The sequence below is a fragment of the Monomorium pharaonis genome, chromosome 8 (genome assembly GCF_013373865.1).
Source record: "Monomorium pharaonis isolate MP-MQ-018 chromosome 8, ASM1337386v2, whole genome shotgun sequence".
In the NCBI taxonomy this organism is placed as follows: domain Eukaryota; kingdom Metazoa; phylum Arthropoda; class Insecta; order Hymenoptera; family Formicidae; genus Monomorium; species Monomorium pharaonis.
The window spans coordinates 10,083,017-10,103,858 of NC_050474.1; the positions used below are offsets into that span (position 1 = coordinate 10,083,017).

Here is a 20,842-nt window from a genome sequence, read left to right on the forward strand (position 1 = left end):
CTCTCTCTCTCTCTCTCAACACAAATTATTAATTATATTATATTTGCATGTTTCTTAATATCACTCTTACACACTTTACCTCCATACTTAATCCCCTTTAAATAAATTAAAAATTATAATATATTATATGTAACGTTACCTGTTAATTTTCAATAAAATTTCAAAACTTTCACTTTCTGGCTTTCTTGTTTAATCTCTCTCAATTATAATTTCCTTTCATCTAATCTCTTTCCTTTTCTAATCTCTTTCGATAAAACTCACTATCGCTCTCTGACCATTTCAACAACTTCTGACAACAAGCATCCAACAACTTTAAAATTAAATTTTTTAAATCTTATGCCTTAATAATACAACATTAAATTTAAATTTTTAAATAAATTAAAATTTATAATATTATACGTAATGTTACCTGATAATTTTCAATCAAATTTCAACACTTTCACTTTCTGGATTTCTTTTTTAAACTCTCTCGATCTCAATTCTTTCTCTTTAATCTCATTCCTTTTCTTCTATTAAAATACACAAAATGTCAAAATAATTAAAACGCAAATGATATTTAATGAGAATAATAATAATTAATAAAAATTGATAATTATTGAGAATGATAATTAATAAGAAATGAGAATTAAGAGTTTAAGATTCCTTTTTTTCAAAATATTTAAAACGCAAATGTTACCTTCCCGAAATCTCGCACTCTCTCTCTCTTTTTCTCTCTTAATAAGATCTTCAAATTTACTTAATTTCTCTCTCTCTCTCTCTTTCCTTCTCTCTCTCTCTCTCTCTCTCTCTCTCTCTCTTTCCTTCTCTCTCTCTCTCTCTCTCTCTCTCTTTCTCTTCTTCTTCTACCTATCACTTAATTCTTGCAATTTTTTTAAACTTTTTATTTTTTATAAATATCTATATAAACACTGGCGCAAAAGAAAACGAGACAAAAGTTTTGACCGATTTTTAGGCAATCTTCAAAGTGATGCAACTTTGCGAAAAATCATCTAAATTACATGTACTTTTTTTAAATTAAAGGGCAAAGACTCTACTTTGAGAATCCCTAGGTGAAAGTTTGATTTGTTAAGTGCTAATATAACATATAGTATTGCATTGAGTAGGCAGTCCTCAACTACATATCTCATTGGATACATTACATTTTTTTGCAGTGTATATATGGTTTTACGTCCGTATCAGCTATATTAATTGATTTTGAAACAGCTATAAGAAAATCAATATATCTACCAGTTTGGAGTCAATGTTAATTACAACCAAATGATATATTGATTTTTTACCCCTGACATTCATTAATATTATGTAAATTTTTATTTCCATTTTCTGTATATACCTCTTTAATATTTCTTTTTTTCTTTTCTTACTCTCTGCTTCCTCTATTTCTTTTTTTCTTTTTTTAATATAATGTTTATTTTCTTTAACCTTAAATAAAAACATTTATATATGTTAAAAATAAAAACGCAATTAAGTCATTAAAAATTCAAAATTTTGACAAAACAAGCTTTACAGCTTTTTAAACAATTATTAAATACCTATCTCGTCTTTCTTCCTTTTTTCTCTCCGCTTTTTTATGAAATGTCTTAATGTTTATTAATTTAAAAGAATTATGCTTTTTGAATCTTTTCTCTCTTTTCTTTTTTTCTCTCCTTTCTTTATCTTTTTCTCTTTCTTTAATCCTCTATCCTTTATCTTCTGCAATTTTGAATAAAAAACGTGTAAGTATAATTTTATAAATAATTACATAATATTATATAAAAACATTTTTATAAAAAATTATTATTTACTTAATTATTTTAAATTTTATTTTTTATTTTTTTTTATCTCACGCTCTCTCACTCTCCTTTTCTCCCTCTCTTTCTTTCTCTCTTTCTCTCAACACAAATTATTAATCATATTTTTATGTTGTCTATATCTATCCTCTATCTTCTGCAATTTTGAATAAAAAACGTGTAAGTGTAAGTTTATAAATAATTACATAATATTATATAAAAACATATTTTAATAAAAATTATTTACATATTTTTTTTAAACTTTTTTTTATAAATACACACACACACACACACACATATATGTATGTATTTATTTAAAAAAAGTTAAAAGAATTAAGTAAATAATAATTTTTTATAAAATATATTTTTATATAATATTATGTAATTATTTATAAATTTACATAATTTTACACACACACACACACGCGCGCGCACGCACAAATATACACACACAGAAAAAAATATAGCCAATAATATATGTAATTGCGAGCTGCTAACTTACAATAATATTTACTGTTAATGCTCTAACACTCTTCTTTTTCTTCTTTCTTACACTCTCTTTCTCTCTCTCTCTTTTTCTGCTCCTTCTTTCTATAGAAGTCGCTGTTTCTCCTTCTGTTTTCTTTTCTGCTTCTTTTTTCAACAAAAGTCGAAACTCTCTTTCTCCTACCAATCTATTTCCTTTCCTTCTTTTTTTCTAAAAGATTATAAAATTTTAAAGATATTATTGTTATTTCCTATATATATTACATTATTACTTAATATATCTTAATATTATATAAAAACATATTTTAATAAAAATTATTTACTTATTTTTTTAAACTTTTTTTTTATAAATACACACACACACACACATATGTATGTATTTATTTAAAAAAAGTTAAAAGAATTAAGTAAATAATAATTTTTTATAAAATATATTTTTATATAATATTATGTAATTATTTATAAATTTACATAATTTTACACACACACACACGCGCGCGCATACACAAATATACACACACAGAAAAAAAATTAGCCAATAATATATGTAATTGCGAGCTGCTAACTACATAAAATACTCAATACAATAATATTTACTGTTAATGCTCTAACACTTTTCTTTTTCTTCTTTCTTACACTCTCTTTCTCTCTCTCTCTTTTTCCGCTCCTTCTTTCTATAGAAGTCGCTATTTCACCTTCTGTTTCCTTTTCTGCTTCTTCTTTCTACAAAAGTCGAAACTCTCTCTTTCTCCTACCAATCTATTTCCTTTCCTTCTTTTTTTCTAAAAGATTATAAAATTTTAAAGATATTGTTATTTCCGAGAGAGAGAGATTATATTATTACTTAATATATCTCTTTATTACTTACCTTATTACTTACACACTTTTGATATAACCAATTTTGATTTGAAAACACAACTGTCAAACACAACTGTCAAACACTACGAAGCATGCGGCTCAATGATCAGCGAAAGAACCAATCAGCATCGCGGATTAAAGGCAACAATTCTTCGAGACTTTCGAGATGACTTCGATACATTCGATAAATAAATAACATATCTTTTTTAGAAAAGGAATTGAGTATCGATTCTTTTCTACGACCTGCCTCGATCCGAGCTCTCCATACCCCTCGATTAATAAAGAACCACGCCCCTCTACCACTTCGAGAAAAGAGCCACCGGCATTAGTGACGCTTCCTATCCGGCTACCGAATTATAGTTAATTGTTGTGCGGCGCGGAAATCCGCGCCTGGCGCCCAGAAAATTAGAGCATTTTCGGAGTTACCGTTCAAGCAGGCTACCGTTTTCGGACGTTACCGATCTCGCGAGGAAGCGTTACCCGCGAACTATTAGATAAACTATTGCTGTTAATTGGGCGTAGCTCCTCGGACCTGGCGGTTCCCGACGAAAGTTACGTCACAGAACGTACGAAAGTTTTATTTTTTCTAAAAAAAAGCCAAAGTCTTTTTTTAAAAAAAGGCTTTGGATTGAAGCACAAGATTATATTTTAGATATAAGTAATATTTCTGATTTTAACAAAGCGAATTTACGGGAAGATTTACGAAAATTAATTATGGAACAAAATGTTTCACATAATTTTGTTAACGAATTACTTACTATTTTAAGGAAACATGGCTATACAAATTTACCTAAAGATGTGAGGGTGTTATTAAAAACGCCATGAAACGCATCTACAAATATTAAAAATCTTTGTAAGTGGTGGCCGTTATTTACATTTTGGTGTTTTTTCTGCTCTGAAGCGATCTATACAAATGTATTCTAAATTTATTACACAGGAAGAAATAAAATTAAATATTAATATTGATGGTATACCTCTTTCAAAAAGTTCTGGTAGCTAATTTTGACCCATAATGGCAACTATTGAAAATATAGATACAGATAGCGCAAAATATGTATTTATAAAATATTTATAAAATATTTATAAAATATTTATAAAAAGGAAAAATATTTATGATAAATATTTTGTACATATTTTTATGTCCGAGTTTGTCGGTATAAAAAAAATTATGATAAACATTTATGAAAATATTTAAAATAAATATTTATACCATTATTATCAAAGAATATAAAATATATTTTAAGTTTATATACCATATATATTTTTCAGTACATTTTAAAAATATATTTTATATATTGTTGATAATTTTTGTATCATTTCTAAATGGTTTATGAAAATAATTATATAATCTTTAAAAAATATTTTTTGAAAATAAATTTGTAAAATATTTATAAATATTTATGATGATATTTGGTACTATCTGGGAAATAAAGTAATTAAGTTTATTAAAATAAAAAGAAAGAATATAGTCTAGTTTAATTAAGACTGAACACGGGGTCCCATAGAGCTCAGTATTAGGACCACCACTGTTTATTATATACATAAACGACATAGTTAATAGTTGTCTACGAAGATGTAATATAAAAATGTTTGCTGACGATATCATATTATATATTGCGGGAGCAAGTTGCGAGAAAGTCGAAAAGAAAATGAATATGATGTCCAACATAATTGAGGAATGGTTTAATGTTAATGGATTAAAATTAAACGCGAGTAAGACCAATTTTATATTACCATTGGTGATAAGAATTAAGTGTAAGAAAAGAACTAGCAGCGAACATCGTAGTAAAGTGTAGAGATGGGACATTAATAGAGTAAGTTGAAAAAATAAGGTATTTGGGTGTAATGGTTGACAGTAAGTTAAGATTAGAAAAACAATGTAAATATATGTATGTTAAAGAAGATAAGCAAAAAAACAAGTTTTTTAATAGATTAGATAGTAGTTTATCAAGTTATAGCAAATGTACTGTATATAAATCAATCATTGCGCCTCATTTTGAATATTGTGCGACATTATTAATTGGTATGGGAGAGATACAACTTAGTAAATTGTAAGTACCGCAAAATCGAGTCATGCGGTTAATATTACGCGAGTGGCTTACTTGGACACAGTGCAGATGGATACGTTGCAAATGGACACAAAGTAATGTACACGATTTATTTGGACACAGGAATTTTGTACACCATAAAGTTGTACACCACAAAGTTGTACACCGCAAAGTTGTACATCGAACATTTCTATACTTTTCTGTTTAGGGCACTCCTACCAACGGGTTGGGTGCGGAAGGGGGCCGAAGGCCCTTCTTGCACCACGTTCGTGTGTGCGTGCATGCGTGCGTACGTGTGTGTGTAGTCGAGGTTACGGTGTAGAAATGTACGATGTACAACTTTATGGTGTACAATTTTGCGGTGTACAACTTTACGGTGTAGAAATGTACAGTGTACATTATTTTGTGTCCATTTGCAACGTGTTTATTTGCACTGTGTCGAATTGTACTGTGTCTAAGTGAATGCCACTCAATATTATATTGTAAGCAAAAGATCAAAGTTGAATGTGTGTTGTAAGCGTTACGTTTTATGTCGATAAGACTGAGGTTGTATTGTAATACGTGTATGTTGGTGTTTAAAGTGATGAAAGGACTATATTATATAACAATATTTGAAACAATAGATAGAAATAGATTAATAGAAAAATTATAGAAAAATTGTATTAGAGGAAATATATTAGAATGGATAAAAACGTATCTTACAGATACATTGCAACAAGTTTGTAACGGTAAGAATTGTTCAAAATTAATATTAAACACGGTGTGCCACAGGGATTGTGTTAGGACCCTCGTTGTTTATTATATATTAATATAATATAATAAATATTTGCTCAGAAGGCTATAGTATAAAAATGTTTGCGGATGATACATTAATATATGTAGCTGAAGAAGGTGCAGAAATAGAAGGGAAAATGATTTTGATATTTAATATAGTAGAAGAATGGATGAGGTTGAATATGCTAAAAATGAATGCGAGCAAAACAAAATTTATGGTTTTGAGAAATATAAGAAAGAAATTAAAGGGAAATATTTGAGTATTGTGCAACATTACTGGTAGATATGGGAGAAACACAATTGAGTAAACTGCAAGTAGCACAGAATCAAACTATGCGAGTAATACTACAATGTAATAGGTATACTAAAATAAAACATATGTTACAAGCGTTGCAATTTATGTCTATAAAACAAAGACTACACTATAATGTATATTTAACCCTCTGACTGCACACTATCAAAAAGTTACGTTCACTGCACACATGGGTGTACGACACCCAGGAAACTTTGACGATTTGTATTTCGGGCAAAAATCGACGAATTTCAATCCATTTTTTTTTAATTCTAAGGAAAATTTCTCAGAATTGTGATAAAATAGGTTAGAAAGTCGTATGTATAAACTGGAAAAAGATATATTCAATAGACAGACAATAAATCAAAAAATTTTGCATAAAAAATTGTTTTTTTTTAAACGGCTGTATTTTGTAGAAAAAAAAAGAAAAAATACTTTAAAATATTGTAATTGGAAAGCTGAAGAGTTATATTTTAAGAATCTATTATCAATTTTTTGATTTGTACCAAAAAGTATATTTTTTTTTAGATATGAATATTCACTATTTTTTGATCTGACGGTTAATATCGTAAAATCGAAATCATCAAAATATTTGTGAATAAAACGACAACAATTATTGTTTTTATTATTATTTAATGTTTATTTAACTCAAATATAAAGAAATGAAAGTTCAACTGTCCACTCTTTCGTGTATTCACTTCTCTAGAAACATACACAGAAAATAGGGGAATATTTTTGTTAAATCAAAAAGATTTACTTGAACGAAAATTTATTTCAAAATTTTATATAGCTTAACCAAGAAAATAATATTCTTGAATGCAAAAGAAAAAATATGGGATAAAGATACTACATGTTTAAATCAAAGATTATAATTTTTTTAGACTAAAATTATCAAAACAATTATATCATATTTGTAAAATAATACTTATAGTATTGAAATAAGATTATAATATTTTGAAATTCAAGATTTTCAAATTCTTCTAAGAAGATTATATATTGTTGTTTATATATGAAACAAAAATCGTGTTAATTTGAATAAATAAGTTTCAATTTGAGAGTAATTTTTTTTCCGTGTACAAAAATTAATTTGTCATACACGAAAATATACTTCACTAATGTTCTTTTACTTGGTTTATTTAAAAAAAGTAATTTATAGTTGAATGCAATTACTTTTACTTACATTTCAAATTTCCGCTCTGCACAATTTTGTAACGTTCACTGCACACTGGGTGTATCACACCCAGAATCGAACTTCCATTCACGCTGCTGTAAGCACTAAGTGAGTAATGACCGGATCAAGCATGCATAAGATAAAAGGGATACCTAATTTTTTTTCTTCCCCATGTTCCATCTATAACAGTTACATGCGTTCCATTTCACGCATGATACTCATATTCTGTTTCTGAAAATGATAACATAAAGAGACTTCTAAAAGATAACATAATGATGTCAGAATGTTAACCAATGCGCCGTTTTTGAGAACAGAAAGGTATCATGAAACTGATATCTAAAAGATTTTTTAAATCGGATATCTTTAAATTGCAACTAGAGAAAAATAAAATAAAATAAAAATTTTATTTTTTTAAAATTATTTTTATCAACAATACATACTAAATTTAGAACAAATTTTTATTAACAAATTAAATTTAAATTATGTTATTTTATTTTATTCTTACTTGCCGTTGGTAGGTTTTGAACCCGGGACCTTAAGATGACGAACCTTGTACTCTATCTGCTACGCCAATTTGACTTATTGATATGGGTACTTGTTATTGTCTACATATACCTATATGTTATAAACTGACGCAATTATATTATTTTTTATAAAAGCAATTAAATTTTGCAAAACATTAAAAATAAATAGCATTAATTTATTTACTTATTAATTTTATTATTAAATTTATCTTTTTCCATAACTTTAATAATTTGATGGAAATTGCGATCTATTTAGCATTAATACTTTGAAGCGTTTAAGTGGTTAATTAGATGGTTAACTATATAAATCATATATTCTAAGAAAAATTGAATAGTACATTATTATCCTGTTTTTGTTCAGTGCATGATTAATTTAGATTTTTTTGGGCGCAGTAATTGTAGACAAATCGTTATTTTTGAAAACATCTTTATGATAACTTTTTTAAATATCAAATGGATCTGTCATTCAGGATTTTATAGTGTTGTCTGATTTCTAAGTCAACTACGACGCATTGTACCCTAATAACATTGATACAAGCCTGTTATGTTACGATTATACAATTTTTGTTAACTGTACCGCCAAAACGATGTATAACAGTTATATTACTTGTGTATAACAAATGTTACATAACAGGTTATTTTTTATGTTATATAGCACCTACATATCACAAGAATAACAATGTTACATGACATATAGTTTCCATGTTATATTGCCGCTATAAAACGTATTTACTGGGTAGTATAATGAGAACTATCACACACCCCAGCAAACACAGATATATAACTGTTGCATTGCCGCAATAACACGGATTATAACAGGCAATATAACGTGATCGTTACACGTAACGTACACGTTAGTTGTAATTTTCCACTCATAGGATGTTACAGTTATATCACGGAAACAAAACATGTAACAAGAGGGTTATATGACAGTTGCATAGTTATGAAAATGATATATTGCAGTTATAAAACATATTGAATTGGTATATAACTATAATTTAAATAATTTAACCGTCATTTAACTGTTATAAAATAAGTTATACTATAGTTATATGCTATTCTATTGATATATATTGGTAGGATTCTCATAAATTTTCATAAATATTAGGCCCTTAAATTAATTTTAAATAAAGTAAATTTTACTTTTAATTTTTTATTTAATAAAAGTAACATTTACTTTTATTTAAAATTACTTTAAGGATCTAATTAGGTCCTTAAAGTAATATTTATAAAAATTTTATAATAAAAAAGTGGTAAAATTATCATATAAAATCAATTTTATTAAAAAAAAAATAATTTTCGCAAAGCACGAAAATTAATTTCACAGTTCTAATATTATTATGCAGAGCCTATTAAATATAAAACTTTTTTTAAAAACGCAGCTACATTACATTAATATAAATTGAAACCTTTGGACGCAATTAAGAATTTTGGCAGTTCCTCTATCAAAAGATGTCGCACAAAAAAAAAACTTTAGCATTAGCAATTTTTTTGCTTTGCGAAAAAAGTAACACAAAAACAATACTTTTGATTGCACAATTCTACCGTTACTATGCAGAGCCGATATAAAATAATATTTTATCAAAAAAAAAAAAGGATGCACTACGTTTCATTATTGTAAAATAAGACATTTTTAGGCACGATAGTTATACAGAATATCGGAAAAACATTAGCATTAGCAACTGTGCAATCAAAATTTAATTCATTTTGGTTACGTTTCTCGCAGAGCGAGAAAATTAATTGCACAGTTCTAATGCTACTATGTAGAACCTATCAAAAACAAAATTTTATTTAAAACGCAGATATACTAAACTACTTAATATAAAATCAGACATTTTTAGGCGCGATAGATATACAGAATATTAGAGAATAGTTTCTCCGTTGCAAAAAGTGTCGCACAAGAAAAAACATATTAGCATTAGCAACTGTGCAATCAAAATTTAATTCACTTTGATTACGTTTCTCGCAGAGCGAGAAAATTAATTGCACAATTCTAATGCTACTATGTAGAACTTATAAAAAACAAAATTTTACTTAAAACGCAGATATACTAAACTACATTAACATAAAATAAGACTTTTCGACGTAATTCTACAAAATTTCGGCAGTTTCTCCGTCGCAAAAGATGTTGCATAAGGAAAAAAACAGCAGCAGTTTTCTCGGCTTGCAAAAAAGTATACAAGTAACACAAAGGCATTAAATTGTGATTGTAGTTTTCCCGGTACAATGTAGAATCTATTAAAAATAAAATTTTATCAAAAAACGAGGACACTACACCACTACATTATAAAATATTTGCGCGACAATTGCACAAAATGTCGACAGCTTTTACGACGCAAAAAGTGTTGCACATTACTCGCGAACTTTGTTGTAAATATTTACGACCAAATCTTACAATATTTTAAAATGTATGCATTAGTCCTCGCTTATCTTTTTGTTTGCTCTTTTTCGCGTGATTTATTCATTTATTCAATCGCAAAAATTTAGATGCCGTGAGCCAAAATTCAAAAAGTAAGAAAATCATAATATAATAACGAAAATATATTTTGTAAATTTAATCATAATACAGAAATATTATGATAAACCAAAATAATTCTACAGATGTGAAATCCGCCATTCATGGATAGCAATCCCAACACCTACCAATTCGTCTCGAAAAGACTCTACCGGTGCGGACTTCGTCATCCACGGATGACGGTCTCAGCACCCACCGGTTCATCTTAAAGAGACTCTATCGATGCAGATTTTGCTATCTATAAGTGGCACTTACTGCATTAATCGATATAGCAAGTACAATCTATTTGATTTACTATCTAAGAATCAAATGTATTACTAAGATTTGTTAAACGTTGGACATGCATACTTTTTGAAATATTGTAAGATTTTTCCTTACAGTCTATTAGCTACCGAGCGGGTACTCTTCAACACAAAAAGTATTTCCTTTAAATTTATTCCTGAATAATACATTCTTCAGCTTCTCTATTTGTTTATTCAGTTTCTCTGCTTTTATGTTGTTTGGCAAAACGCAGCCGTTCTGCTACGATGTTATCAAAATCCGATTCCGTTAAGGTGACATATTATGAAATCACCTGTCCTAAAACAAGGATACATAAACTAGATTGTTATAAATATCTTGTAGAAATACTTAAATTTATTAGTGTTAATAACTTACTTCTCATAACTTTAATGAAGTGTGAAGTACAAATTCGAAATTTTTAATTTATTGCAGTTAATCAATGTAAAATGCGTACATTCTACATGCAGAAGCCGTATGCGGAATATACGCATATTGTAAGATTGCAAAGCTGTTACTTCCACTTCTACGGAATGTTTAGAAATGCTTTTCATTATCAATCATATTTATAGTATATTAGTAATAGTGTTTTGTATATCTGATAATAGTAAATATTTCTAAATATTCTGCAGAAGTGAAAATGAGAATAATTTGTATTCTCGCAATGCGATTTTTGCATGCAGCATAATCTACAAACTACCATTTGCATGTACATACAAATTGCTATAAATTGAAGAATCCAAAAAATATATTAATAATAATGCATTCCAAGTAATACTTGGAATATTTGCAATTAATATTAATATTGAAAATATTTACCTTTGATAAAAAGGCTGAACGTTTCGAAGATTGCACGGAGCACATGGCACAAAGTCCAGTGAACACATTTTATAGCGGCAATATAACATGGAAGTTACATGTAATTTAACATTGTTATTCTTGTGATATGTAGGTGCTATATGACATAGAAATAACCTGTTACGTAATATTTGTTATACGCAAGTGATATAGCTGTTATATATCGTTTTGGCATTACAGTTATTCAACAAAAATTGTATAATCGTACCATAACACGTTTGTATCAATGTTATTACGATGCGTCGTAGTTGACTCAGGAATCAGACAACATTATAACATCCTGAATGACAAATCTATTTGATAATAAAAAAAATTATTATAAAGATAATGTTTTCAAAAATAACGGTTTGTCTACAATTACTCCACACAAAAAAATGCACAAAATCTAAATTCATCATGTGCTGAACAAAAACAGAATAATAAATGTATACTATTCAATTTTTCTTAGAATTATGATCTATATAGTTAATCATCTAATTAATCATTTGAACGCTTCAAATTAAGATTAGTGCTAAATAAATTGCAATTTCCATCAAATTATTAAGGTTATGGAAAAAGATAAATTTAACAATGAAATTAATAAGTAAATAAATTAATGCTATTTATTTTTTATGTTTTGCAAAATTTAATTGCTTTTATAAAAAATAATATAGTTGCGTCAGTTTATAACATATAGGTATATGTAGACAATAACAAGTACCCATATCGATGAGTCAAATTGGCGTAGCAGGTAGAATACAAGGTTCGTCCCGGGTTCAAACCTAGCAGCGGTAAGTAAGAATAAAATAAAAAAAAACATAATTTAAATTTAATTAATTAATAAAAATTTATCCTAAATTTAGTATGTGCTGTTGATAAAAATAATTTTAAAAAATGAATTTTTTTAATTTTTTTTTTTTGTAACTGTTGTGTGACGGTTAGATAACATGTAATTATAACATGTTATATTGCTGAGTCGGAAATTGTAATTCACATGTACCCAGATAGCCAAATAAAGGCAACGTGTTGTTATTTTGCTGTCACTTATTCCCTATTAATTTTATCAAACTAAAGCCAAGGTGTTTCTTCAAACTGTCTGTCGTTTTGACATCATGTAAAATTCTACATTAGAATTCAACAAACTGACGGCAAGTTGTCAACATGCATGCACAATTGCTGTCAATGTGACAAGTTTATTATTCCTCAATGCATGCACTTATAATTTTATAAACTCATGAAGATTATTTGCTCTCTTGATGTTAACTTCGTTCCACGTTAAATTGTGGCAATGACAGCAAATTGTGGGCAAGTTCACAACATACATGCAGTGCATTAATTTGCTTAATCTCGCTTGGCTATCTGGGTAAGTTACGTGTAATTTCAGAGTAATGTAACCTGTTATATTTAGTTACATTGCTGTGTTACATTGCTATTATATTACTGTGTTCACTGGGAGCATGGATGTACGCGACAGGCACGAAGCATTTGAAGTGTAAATGTTATATTCATGTTATTATATTTATAATATAACATAAATATAACATCTCTACATAATTAACACGTTGTATAACAGCAAGATAACGCTAACATAAAATGTCCTACATTACGTGTCACGTTTAAGTTATATTGCTGTTATAGTAATAATATCTAATGAATAACACGATCATAAAACAGTTATAAAACATAATTACATTGTAGTAAAAGAGAAAATTATATTGTTTTAACATTCATTTAATACTATATAATAGGCGTAATATTGCCTATTACTCTTGTGTTGCATAACATTTATATTCTGTGTCTTCTGCGACGCTTTACATTACGTCAAACATAACATTACATCAAAACTTACCTGCTAACTTTCAAATAACCACAATGATTTTCTGCTCTCTGCTTTCTGCTCTTTCCGTTATCCATTCTTATCGCTCTTCGCTTTTTCCGCTGTTTGTTGTCTAAGCTCTGCGCTCTCCACTCTTTCTGTTCTCCGTTTCTCACTCTCCGCTTTCTCTTGTCTTTGATTTCTCCACTGTTCGTTTTTTTTCTCTGCTTTCTCAGTTTTCTGCTTTCCACTCTTTCCGTTTTTCGTTCTTTCTCTTCGGCGCTGTCTCCGTTCTCTTCATTTTTTACTCTCTTTGTTCTCTGCTGTTTCCACCCTCTCCGCTCTTTATTTTTGATTAAAAATGTAAATTAAATTTTTTTTTATTTCGATCTTTTAAATGCGATAAAACTATTAAAAAATTTGATGTTTTGAAAATTGAGTAATGGGGGACTTATTTATAAAAATTTTATCTTAACATTCTCCTTTAATTTAAACTCCTTACTTTCATCGAAAAATTTTTTGCAGCTTACCAAAAATCTGCTCATGTTTTAGAAATCACTAGATTGTGTGTAGATAAAGAAAGTATAAATAAAAATATATTTTCACTATTATCGTTTTAATATGTTTTACAATATTATCGTTTTAATTATTTGTTTTTACATTAATGTGTTGCAAAATGAGTTAATCAATTGATGAACGCTCTTTTAGTGAAAAAAATAGTTTAAAAAGTTCAGTTAATTAAAATTTATTTAAGTTTATTATGTTGTTAATAAAATTTTTTTGACGTCTGTAGTCTAATGTAACTGGGTATTTTACAGACTTTCTGAACGAAACTGCGTAGAGATTATAACAACGTTGGTAGAAAACAAGTTTCTGGATATTATATTTACCAATGATGGCAAGGAATATGTTACACCCCAGCATCTTGGAAAAGAAATTAAAGATGAGCTGTACCTTCACGGTGGGAAAGTTAGTTTGGTTGACTTGGCGCAAATTCTTAATGTTAATCTGTCGCAAGTGACTAAAGTGGTAACAGAGATTGAGAAACACAACAAAGGACTGAAAGTAATACTAGGACAGCTTGTCGACAAGAGTTACATCAGTAAAATTGCGGAAGAAATAAATGATAAACTCATACAGCATGGCTATATTAATGTCGCTGAGTTAACGCTCACGTACAATTTACCAGTCGATTTTCTACAATCGGTCGTCGAAAAACAACTTGGAAAAATAATATATGCCACCCAAGATTCTCAAGATCCCAAGGTTTTTTATACCGAGAGCTTCATTACTAGAAATAAGGCAAAGATTAAAGGCGCTTTATCTGCTATCACGAAGCCTACGCCATTATCTGCAATATTGGGACAATGTGGCGTGCCCGAAAGAATTTTTTTTTGTAAGTATAAAAATAATGAGCAACAGCAAAAAATTTTTAGTATCTACATTAACAGATAGAAATAAGTAACTATTACAAAATTTCGGATTTAAGCACTGTATTAAATATCCTAGCTAGTTACAATTAGACGTTTCGATCTGTCTTACATCAGATCATTCTCAATAGTAAATACAATAAAAAATTATATATAACTTTTCGCAGATTACATGTTCTGTGTGTGTGTTAGCTTAGCGTGTGTTGATAAGTATAGAGTATGTGAATGTGATTTCTGTGAGTCATTCTTAAATCCTGAGTAGGGTCCGTACAGTGAGATCGTTTAGATTGATATAAATAGTTGATATCATGGAAAAGATTTACATCCGAATTTAGTGGTATCGCAGTCAATTTGTGAGAATTTAAGAATTATATAAACAACATAATCGTGTAACCGTAATTAGATTTAAAAGTATTAATTGTTCCAATATTATTTTATGCACGAGTTCGACGGAACGTATATTTTTGAAATACATACTTGTGATTGTATTCGCTGTTTATTACCGATCCAAAGTCAAGTGAAAAATAGACTTGTGAAATGAAAATGTATATCTAGTTATGTTCTTCTCGGGGTCTAATGTGAGAGTGTCGATGGCAGATAGTAGTATATTTTTGAAATACATACTTGTGATTGTATTCGCTGTTTATTACCGATTCAAAGTCAAGTGGAAAACAGACTTGTGAAATGAAAATATATATCTAGTTATGTTCCTCTCGGGGTCTGATGTGAGAGTGTCGATGGCAGATAGTAGGTTCATTGTACCGAAAGGAGGAGGAAAGTGGAAGAGGGGAGGGGGATATAGATTAACAATGGATATAGATTAACAAAGATCCTTGTAATGCTCCAATAAAACACGTGATCTATTAGTCAGGTGGAAGAAAAAGAAATTTATTGACGACTTGACATACAAAAAACTATTAAAAACAGATGGCATCCTTTCTACAACTTATGGATTATCGAAAATATACAAAGTTTTTCTCTTAGAATAATAATTTCTTCTATAAACAGTCCCCTTCATACATTAGCAACATACATACATAAAATTTTGCATGAGAGTATACCCAGACCAGAAAGCTAGGTTGATAACAGTTTCTATTTAGTCAACAAACTCGACAGATTGGTTATTGAAGGCTTTCAATTATTGTCTCTGGATGTAGTCTCAATGTTCACCAACATACCACTAGAGTCTGTGAGTAACAGCATTAAAAAAAGATGGACATTGATCAGCCCTAATACTAATATTCCGTTTCAAGAATTTATAACTGCAATACAACTTATTATAAACTCACGTTTTTTTAGATTAATAACAAATATTATAAACAAACTTTCGGTACTCCTATGGGTTTCCCTCTGTCTTCTATTATCTCCGACCTTCTCCTACAGGACATTGAGAATGAAGTAATCAGTCTCCTTTCGTTTAAACTTTCGTTATATTATAGATATGTCGACGATATCATCTTGGCAACTCCCAAAAACTCGACACAATTAATTTTAGACATTTTCAACTCTAACAGACAAAAATTCACAATAGAAACAAGCATCAATTTTTTAGACCTAACGTTAATCGTAACGAATGACAGAATTATACACAATTGTTTTCAAAAAGCCACGTCCTTCGACAGATACCTCAATTACCATTCACACCATCTAATCTCATACAAAACGGCATTATTCTAGGCCTAATAGAAGGACTCTAATTGAAAATAGTTACCCAATACCATTTATTTTCTCTATCATTCACAATAGACTCAACCACTTATTCAATAATAATAATAACAGCCAAGAACAAAAAACAGAATCAGAAAACAAAATCACATACTTTACTATATCATTTGTGAAGTCTATTGTCCATGAATTTACGTCCGTAACCAGAAACCTGAACTGCAAATTATCCTTCTCTACAAACAACAATCTCTATAAACAGCGACATAGAATATTTTCTGGAAACATATCTACAGGTTCTTAACTTATTACCACGACTATAATCCGGTAATTAATTTCGATCCTTTCTCCCTTCCCACTTTTCTCTTCTTTCCCTCCTACTATCTATACCCGCCTTCCTCTTCCATTTTCCTCCTCCTTTCGGTACAACGAATCTACTATCTGCCATCGATACTTTCACATCAGATCCCAAGAGGAACATAACTAGATATATATTTACATTTCACAAGTCTGTTTTTCACTTGACTTTGGATCGGTAATAAACAGCGAATACAATCACAAGTATGTATTTCAAAAATATACGTTCCGTCGAACTCGTGCATAAAATAATATTGGAACAATTAATACTTGTAAATTTAATTACGGTTACACGATTATGGAGTTTATATAATTCTCAATTCTTACAAATTGACGGCAATAGCACTAAATTTGGACGTAATCAAATCTTTTCCATGATAACAATTATTTATATCAATCTAAACGATCTTACTCTACTCAAAATTTAAGAATGACTCACAGAAATTACATTACATACTCTATACTTATCAACATACGCTAAGCTAATACACACATAAAACATGTAATCTGCGAAAAATTATATGTAATTTTATATTGTATTTACTATTGAGAATGATCTGATGTAAGACAGATCGAAATGTCTAATTCTAAGTAGCTAGGATATTTAATACAGTGTTTTACATCAAGAATCAGTAACGGCTCATTTGCCTCTTTTATTAATGAACTTTAGTTTTATGTACATAAAATAAAGCTACTAATATATAATTGCATACAATACAGAAATATGTTAATAATATATATATATATATATATATATATATATATATATATATATTCATAGCTTTATTTTATGTATAGAAAACCGAAGTGTCAAAAACTATCTATTAACCTTTTGAGCCACGAATTATTCTTGCTTATCAATTTCGATAAAACTTTTGTATCTTGTAGTAAGGTTTTTGGGTCGCTGATTACGAATCTAATGTCAGATTTTTTAAATAAAAAATGGCGGATTCAATATGGCAGACAAAACTAAAAATTAAAATCCTGTGAAACTTAGTATCTAGAGGTTTTTCTGAGTGCTGATTACGAATTTGTCAGATTTTTTAAATTTAAAATGGATCTAATATTATGAAACTTCTAGATACTAAGTTTTACAGAAATTAGTTGAATTTTAATTTTATATACTCCGTCATATTGGATCCACCATTTTAAATTTTAAAATTTTGATAATTTCGGATTCGTAATCACCTCAAAAAACCTTTAGATACTAAGTTTTATAGAAATTAGTTGAATTTTTAATATTATGTCCGCCATATTGCATCTACCATTTTCGAAAATCTGACAACGGATTCGTAATCACCGATCTCAAAAACCTCCAGATGTAAAGTTTTGTAGAAATTGACGCTCTTCTCTAACAAAGAAGTATGTTTTCAGGTAAATATTTTGAAACGACCATGTAACTGCGCTTTTATACGATGCTCGACTTGCTCTAGATGTCGTGCAAATTACTGTTTCGTTTATTTTTGATAAATATTATTCTGCAACTTGTACTCTTCCGTCTACTTCTACATAAATAAAACGTTTCAAATTTATTTGCGTTGTGTATATTTTATTGCTGTCATTACTATTTAGAAATACAATTATATCTATTAATTTCCAGTCATTCTACAGAATATATAACAAATTTACCAGGCAAAGAAAAAAATGCATTTTTATGAAATAAACAATTAAAACTTATTAACTATATTAATTATTGTTAAAAAATCGTATGTCATTAAAAAAAATTTTTTTCTTCAAGAAAAAAAAGTTGATCATCGAGACTTGAATCTGCAATGTCGAGATTACGAGTCTAGCACGCTGCCGCTGTGCTACGCGCTTCTTGCTGAAAAGCCCTCTTTTTTTTGGGTTGATATGGCGTTCGTAATTTTTACCCGCGATTCTCTCACGAACGGTTGAGTACTGCCGATTATCCTTTTACCTAATAATACTTTACACTTTATATGATAATACATCGATAGAATAAATTTCATCCAAATCGATTATCACATTCCAACCTCTCTTTGGTTGGAATGTGATAATAAACTTCGTTTACATTTATAAACACTTTTTTTTTATTTGTTAGTTTTGACGCAAACCATACATATTTTGTAACATGTTTTCGAAAATTGGAGCGAACAGTTGATGATGTAGAATGGAATGAATTTTAACGCATCTCTTTACGAGATGCTATTTCGCATTTTTGTTCTATTAAAACTGAACAATTCTGCAAACGTTTGATGAAATTTTTTACCTGTCTATAAAAATAGGCATCACATGGTTGGCATATCGGTATATATTTTGGAATAACTTTTATTGTACATGTTCCTACATTGTTATTGTCTAAAAAAATTTTATTGCAGGATTCGTCTGACCGCTCCATGAATCTATTAATGACAGAAATTTCTTCTGTCTTACATACGGTAATAATGCTTCTTTCAAAAATTGCGTATACAAATTATTTGTTAGTTTTCCAGACTTTGAACATGTTACAATGACATTTGTATGTATTTTTACTAACTCGTCAATAGTTTTTCTTATTTTGGGACCAAACACATTGTCGCTTCTTGTAAGCATATAAAAACATATGGTAATAATTTATTGGATATCGTTATCGCATATTATACCGTATAAGAAGAATGAGTAATTTTGTTAATACATTTTTATTGTATAAAAACTTTTTGTTCCTTGTGTAGACAGAGTTCTACCATATGATTGATACTGACATCCTATAATAAATAATATTCATTAAAAGTTTAATTTAAAAATATCAACGATTATAAAGTTAAAAGTTTATTTTAGTTTTTAAAGAATTGATTTACTTGTTTGATCAGTGTTATTAATAAAATCCTTATTACAATTAGGAATTAATGCTATCGTCTGTGTCCGAAAAACGTCTGCTGCAGCCAACATTTCATCTACTGTAGTAATTTCTTTTGTTATTTTTCTTTGTCTAATTCTATGCCTCCGTTTAAAATCTTTGATTCATGTATTCGATGCTTTAAAAAAGAAGTCTGTGAATTGACTGACAGCGCTCAATGCTCATTGTTGCAAATTTCTTGTTGTGACTTGTCGAAAATTTAATCTAGCTTCCACGAAACGGTCAAATGTTCAGGAGTCAATTATATAGCATATTTATCAGCAATTGTTTCTCCATGTTTGATATCTTTTTGCCATCTATATATGCGTCATACTTTTTAAACGTTTATAACTGGTTTTTTGTAAAGTTTTCAAATTTCTTTTGGATATTTTTTAGCCATATTAACAACTTTAATTTTATATTCTAGAGGAATGTATTCCGTTGACTTGCGTTCTTCCTCTGGTGTCACATATTCGGAATTATCTTAATCGAAATCTATAATATTTCTTTAAATTGACCTTTCTCATTATCAGAATCTTACATATTTAGTTCTTTTGTGTCGACAAAAAATTTATTGCTTAATATATCGATCGTGAATTCGTATAAAGTTCTGCCCATTTCTTTTGCTTCGTGAAAAATTGTCTTCGACGATTCTGATGCCACGAGATCATTTTTAAGAAGCAATTTTTTTAGATGTTTAATTACATCTTTTAATTGTAATTTGGACTCATCACTGTGAAATTTATATCACATTCTGACAAAGAACTTGCTACACCTTCCATTTTCTTAATCTTTATAACTGCACACTTATTTCTATACTGTCTTTTCTGCACTACTTCTACCTCCTCTCGTAGCTGGCAGCCAAATGAACCAAATTTTCTCCGTCACTTGGAACGGAAATTCCCCTTTCCTTCTGATTCTTTGTTGTATTGTTAGCCTACTTACCGATTGTCTTTTCTTCTACCTGCTTCAAGGATATAACATACGTTATAAAGGGACCCTAGTTTTAATTGCCTCACAAAAACGTTTCAAATTTATTTGTATTGTATATATTTTATTGCTGTCATTACTGTTTAAAAATGCAATTACATCTATTAATTTCCAGTCATTCTATAGAATATATAACGATGCTTCCAATAGAAAGGACTTTCGGATACATGCCGCGTCCTGGTACAGCGTTTTTTTTTAATT

At 28.9% G+C, this 20,842-nt stretch overlaps 1 protein-coding gene and 1 long non-coding RNA gene across 5 annotated transcripts in view; one reads left to right on the plus strand and one right to left on the minus strand.

Moving 5' to 3' along the window:
- LOC105833319 (E3 UFM1-protein ligase 1 homolog) overlaps positions 1–20,842 on the plus strand; it is a 53,905-nt gene that overhangs the window by 20,736 nt on the left and 12,327 nt on the right. For all 4 annotated transcript variants that reach the window (XM_012674972.3, XM_012674971.3, XM_028190384.2 and 1 more), the window contains exon 3: positions 14,185–14,762. In XM_012674972.3, the coding sequence (XP_012530426.1) occupies positions 14,185–14,762 (578 nt within the window). The remainder of the gene's footprint in view (positions 1–14,184; positions 14,763–20,842) is intronic.
- LOC118646984 lies at positions 1,647–4,223 on the minus strand. Its single transcript, XR_004964321.1, has 3 exons — positions 2,850–4,223; positions 2,269–2,463; positions 1,647–1,689 (listed from the first exon to the last, which is right to left on the minus strand). It is a non-coding gene; the product is annotated as an uncharacterized LOC118646984 (long non-coding RNA).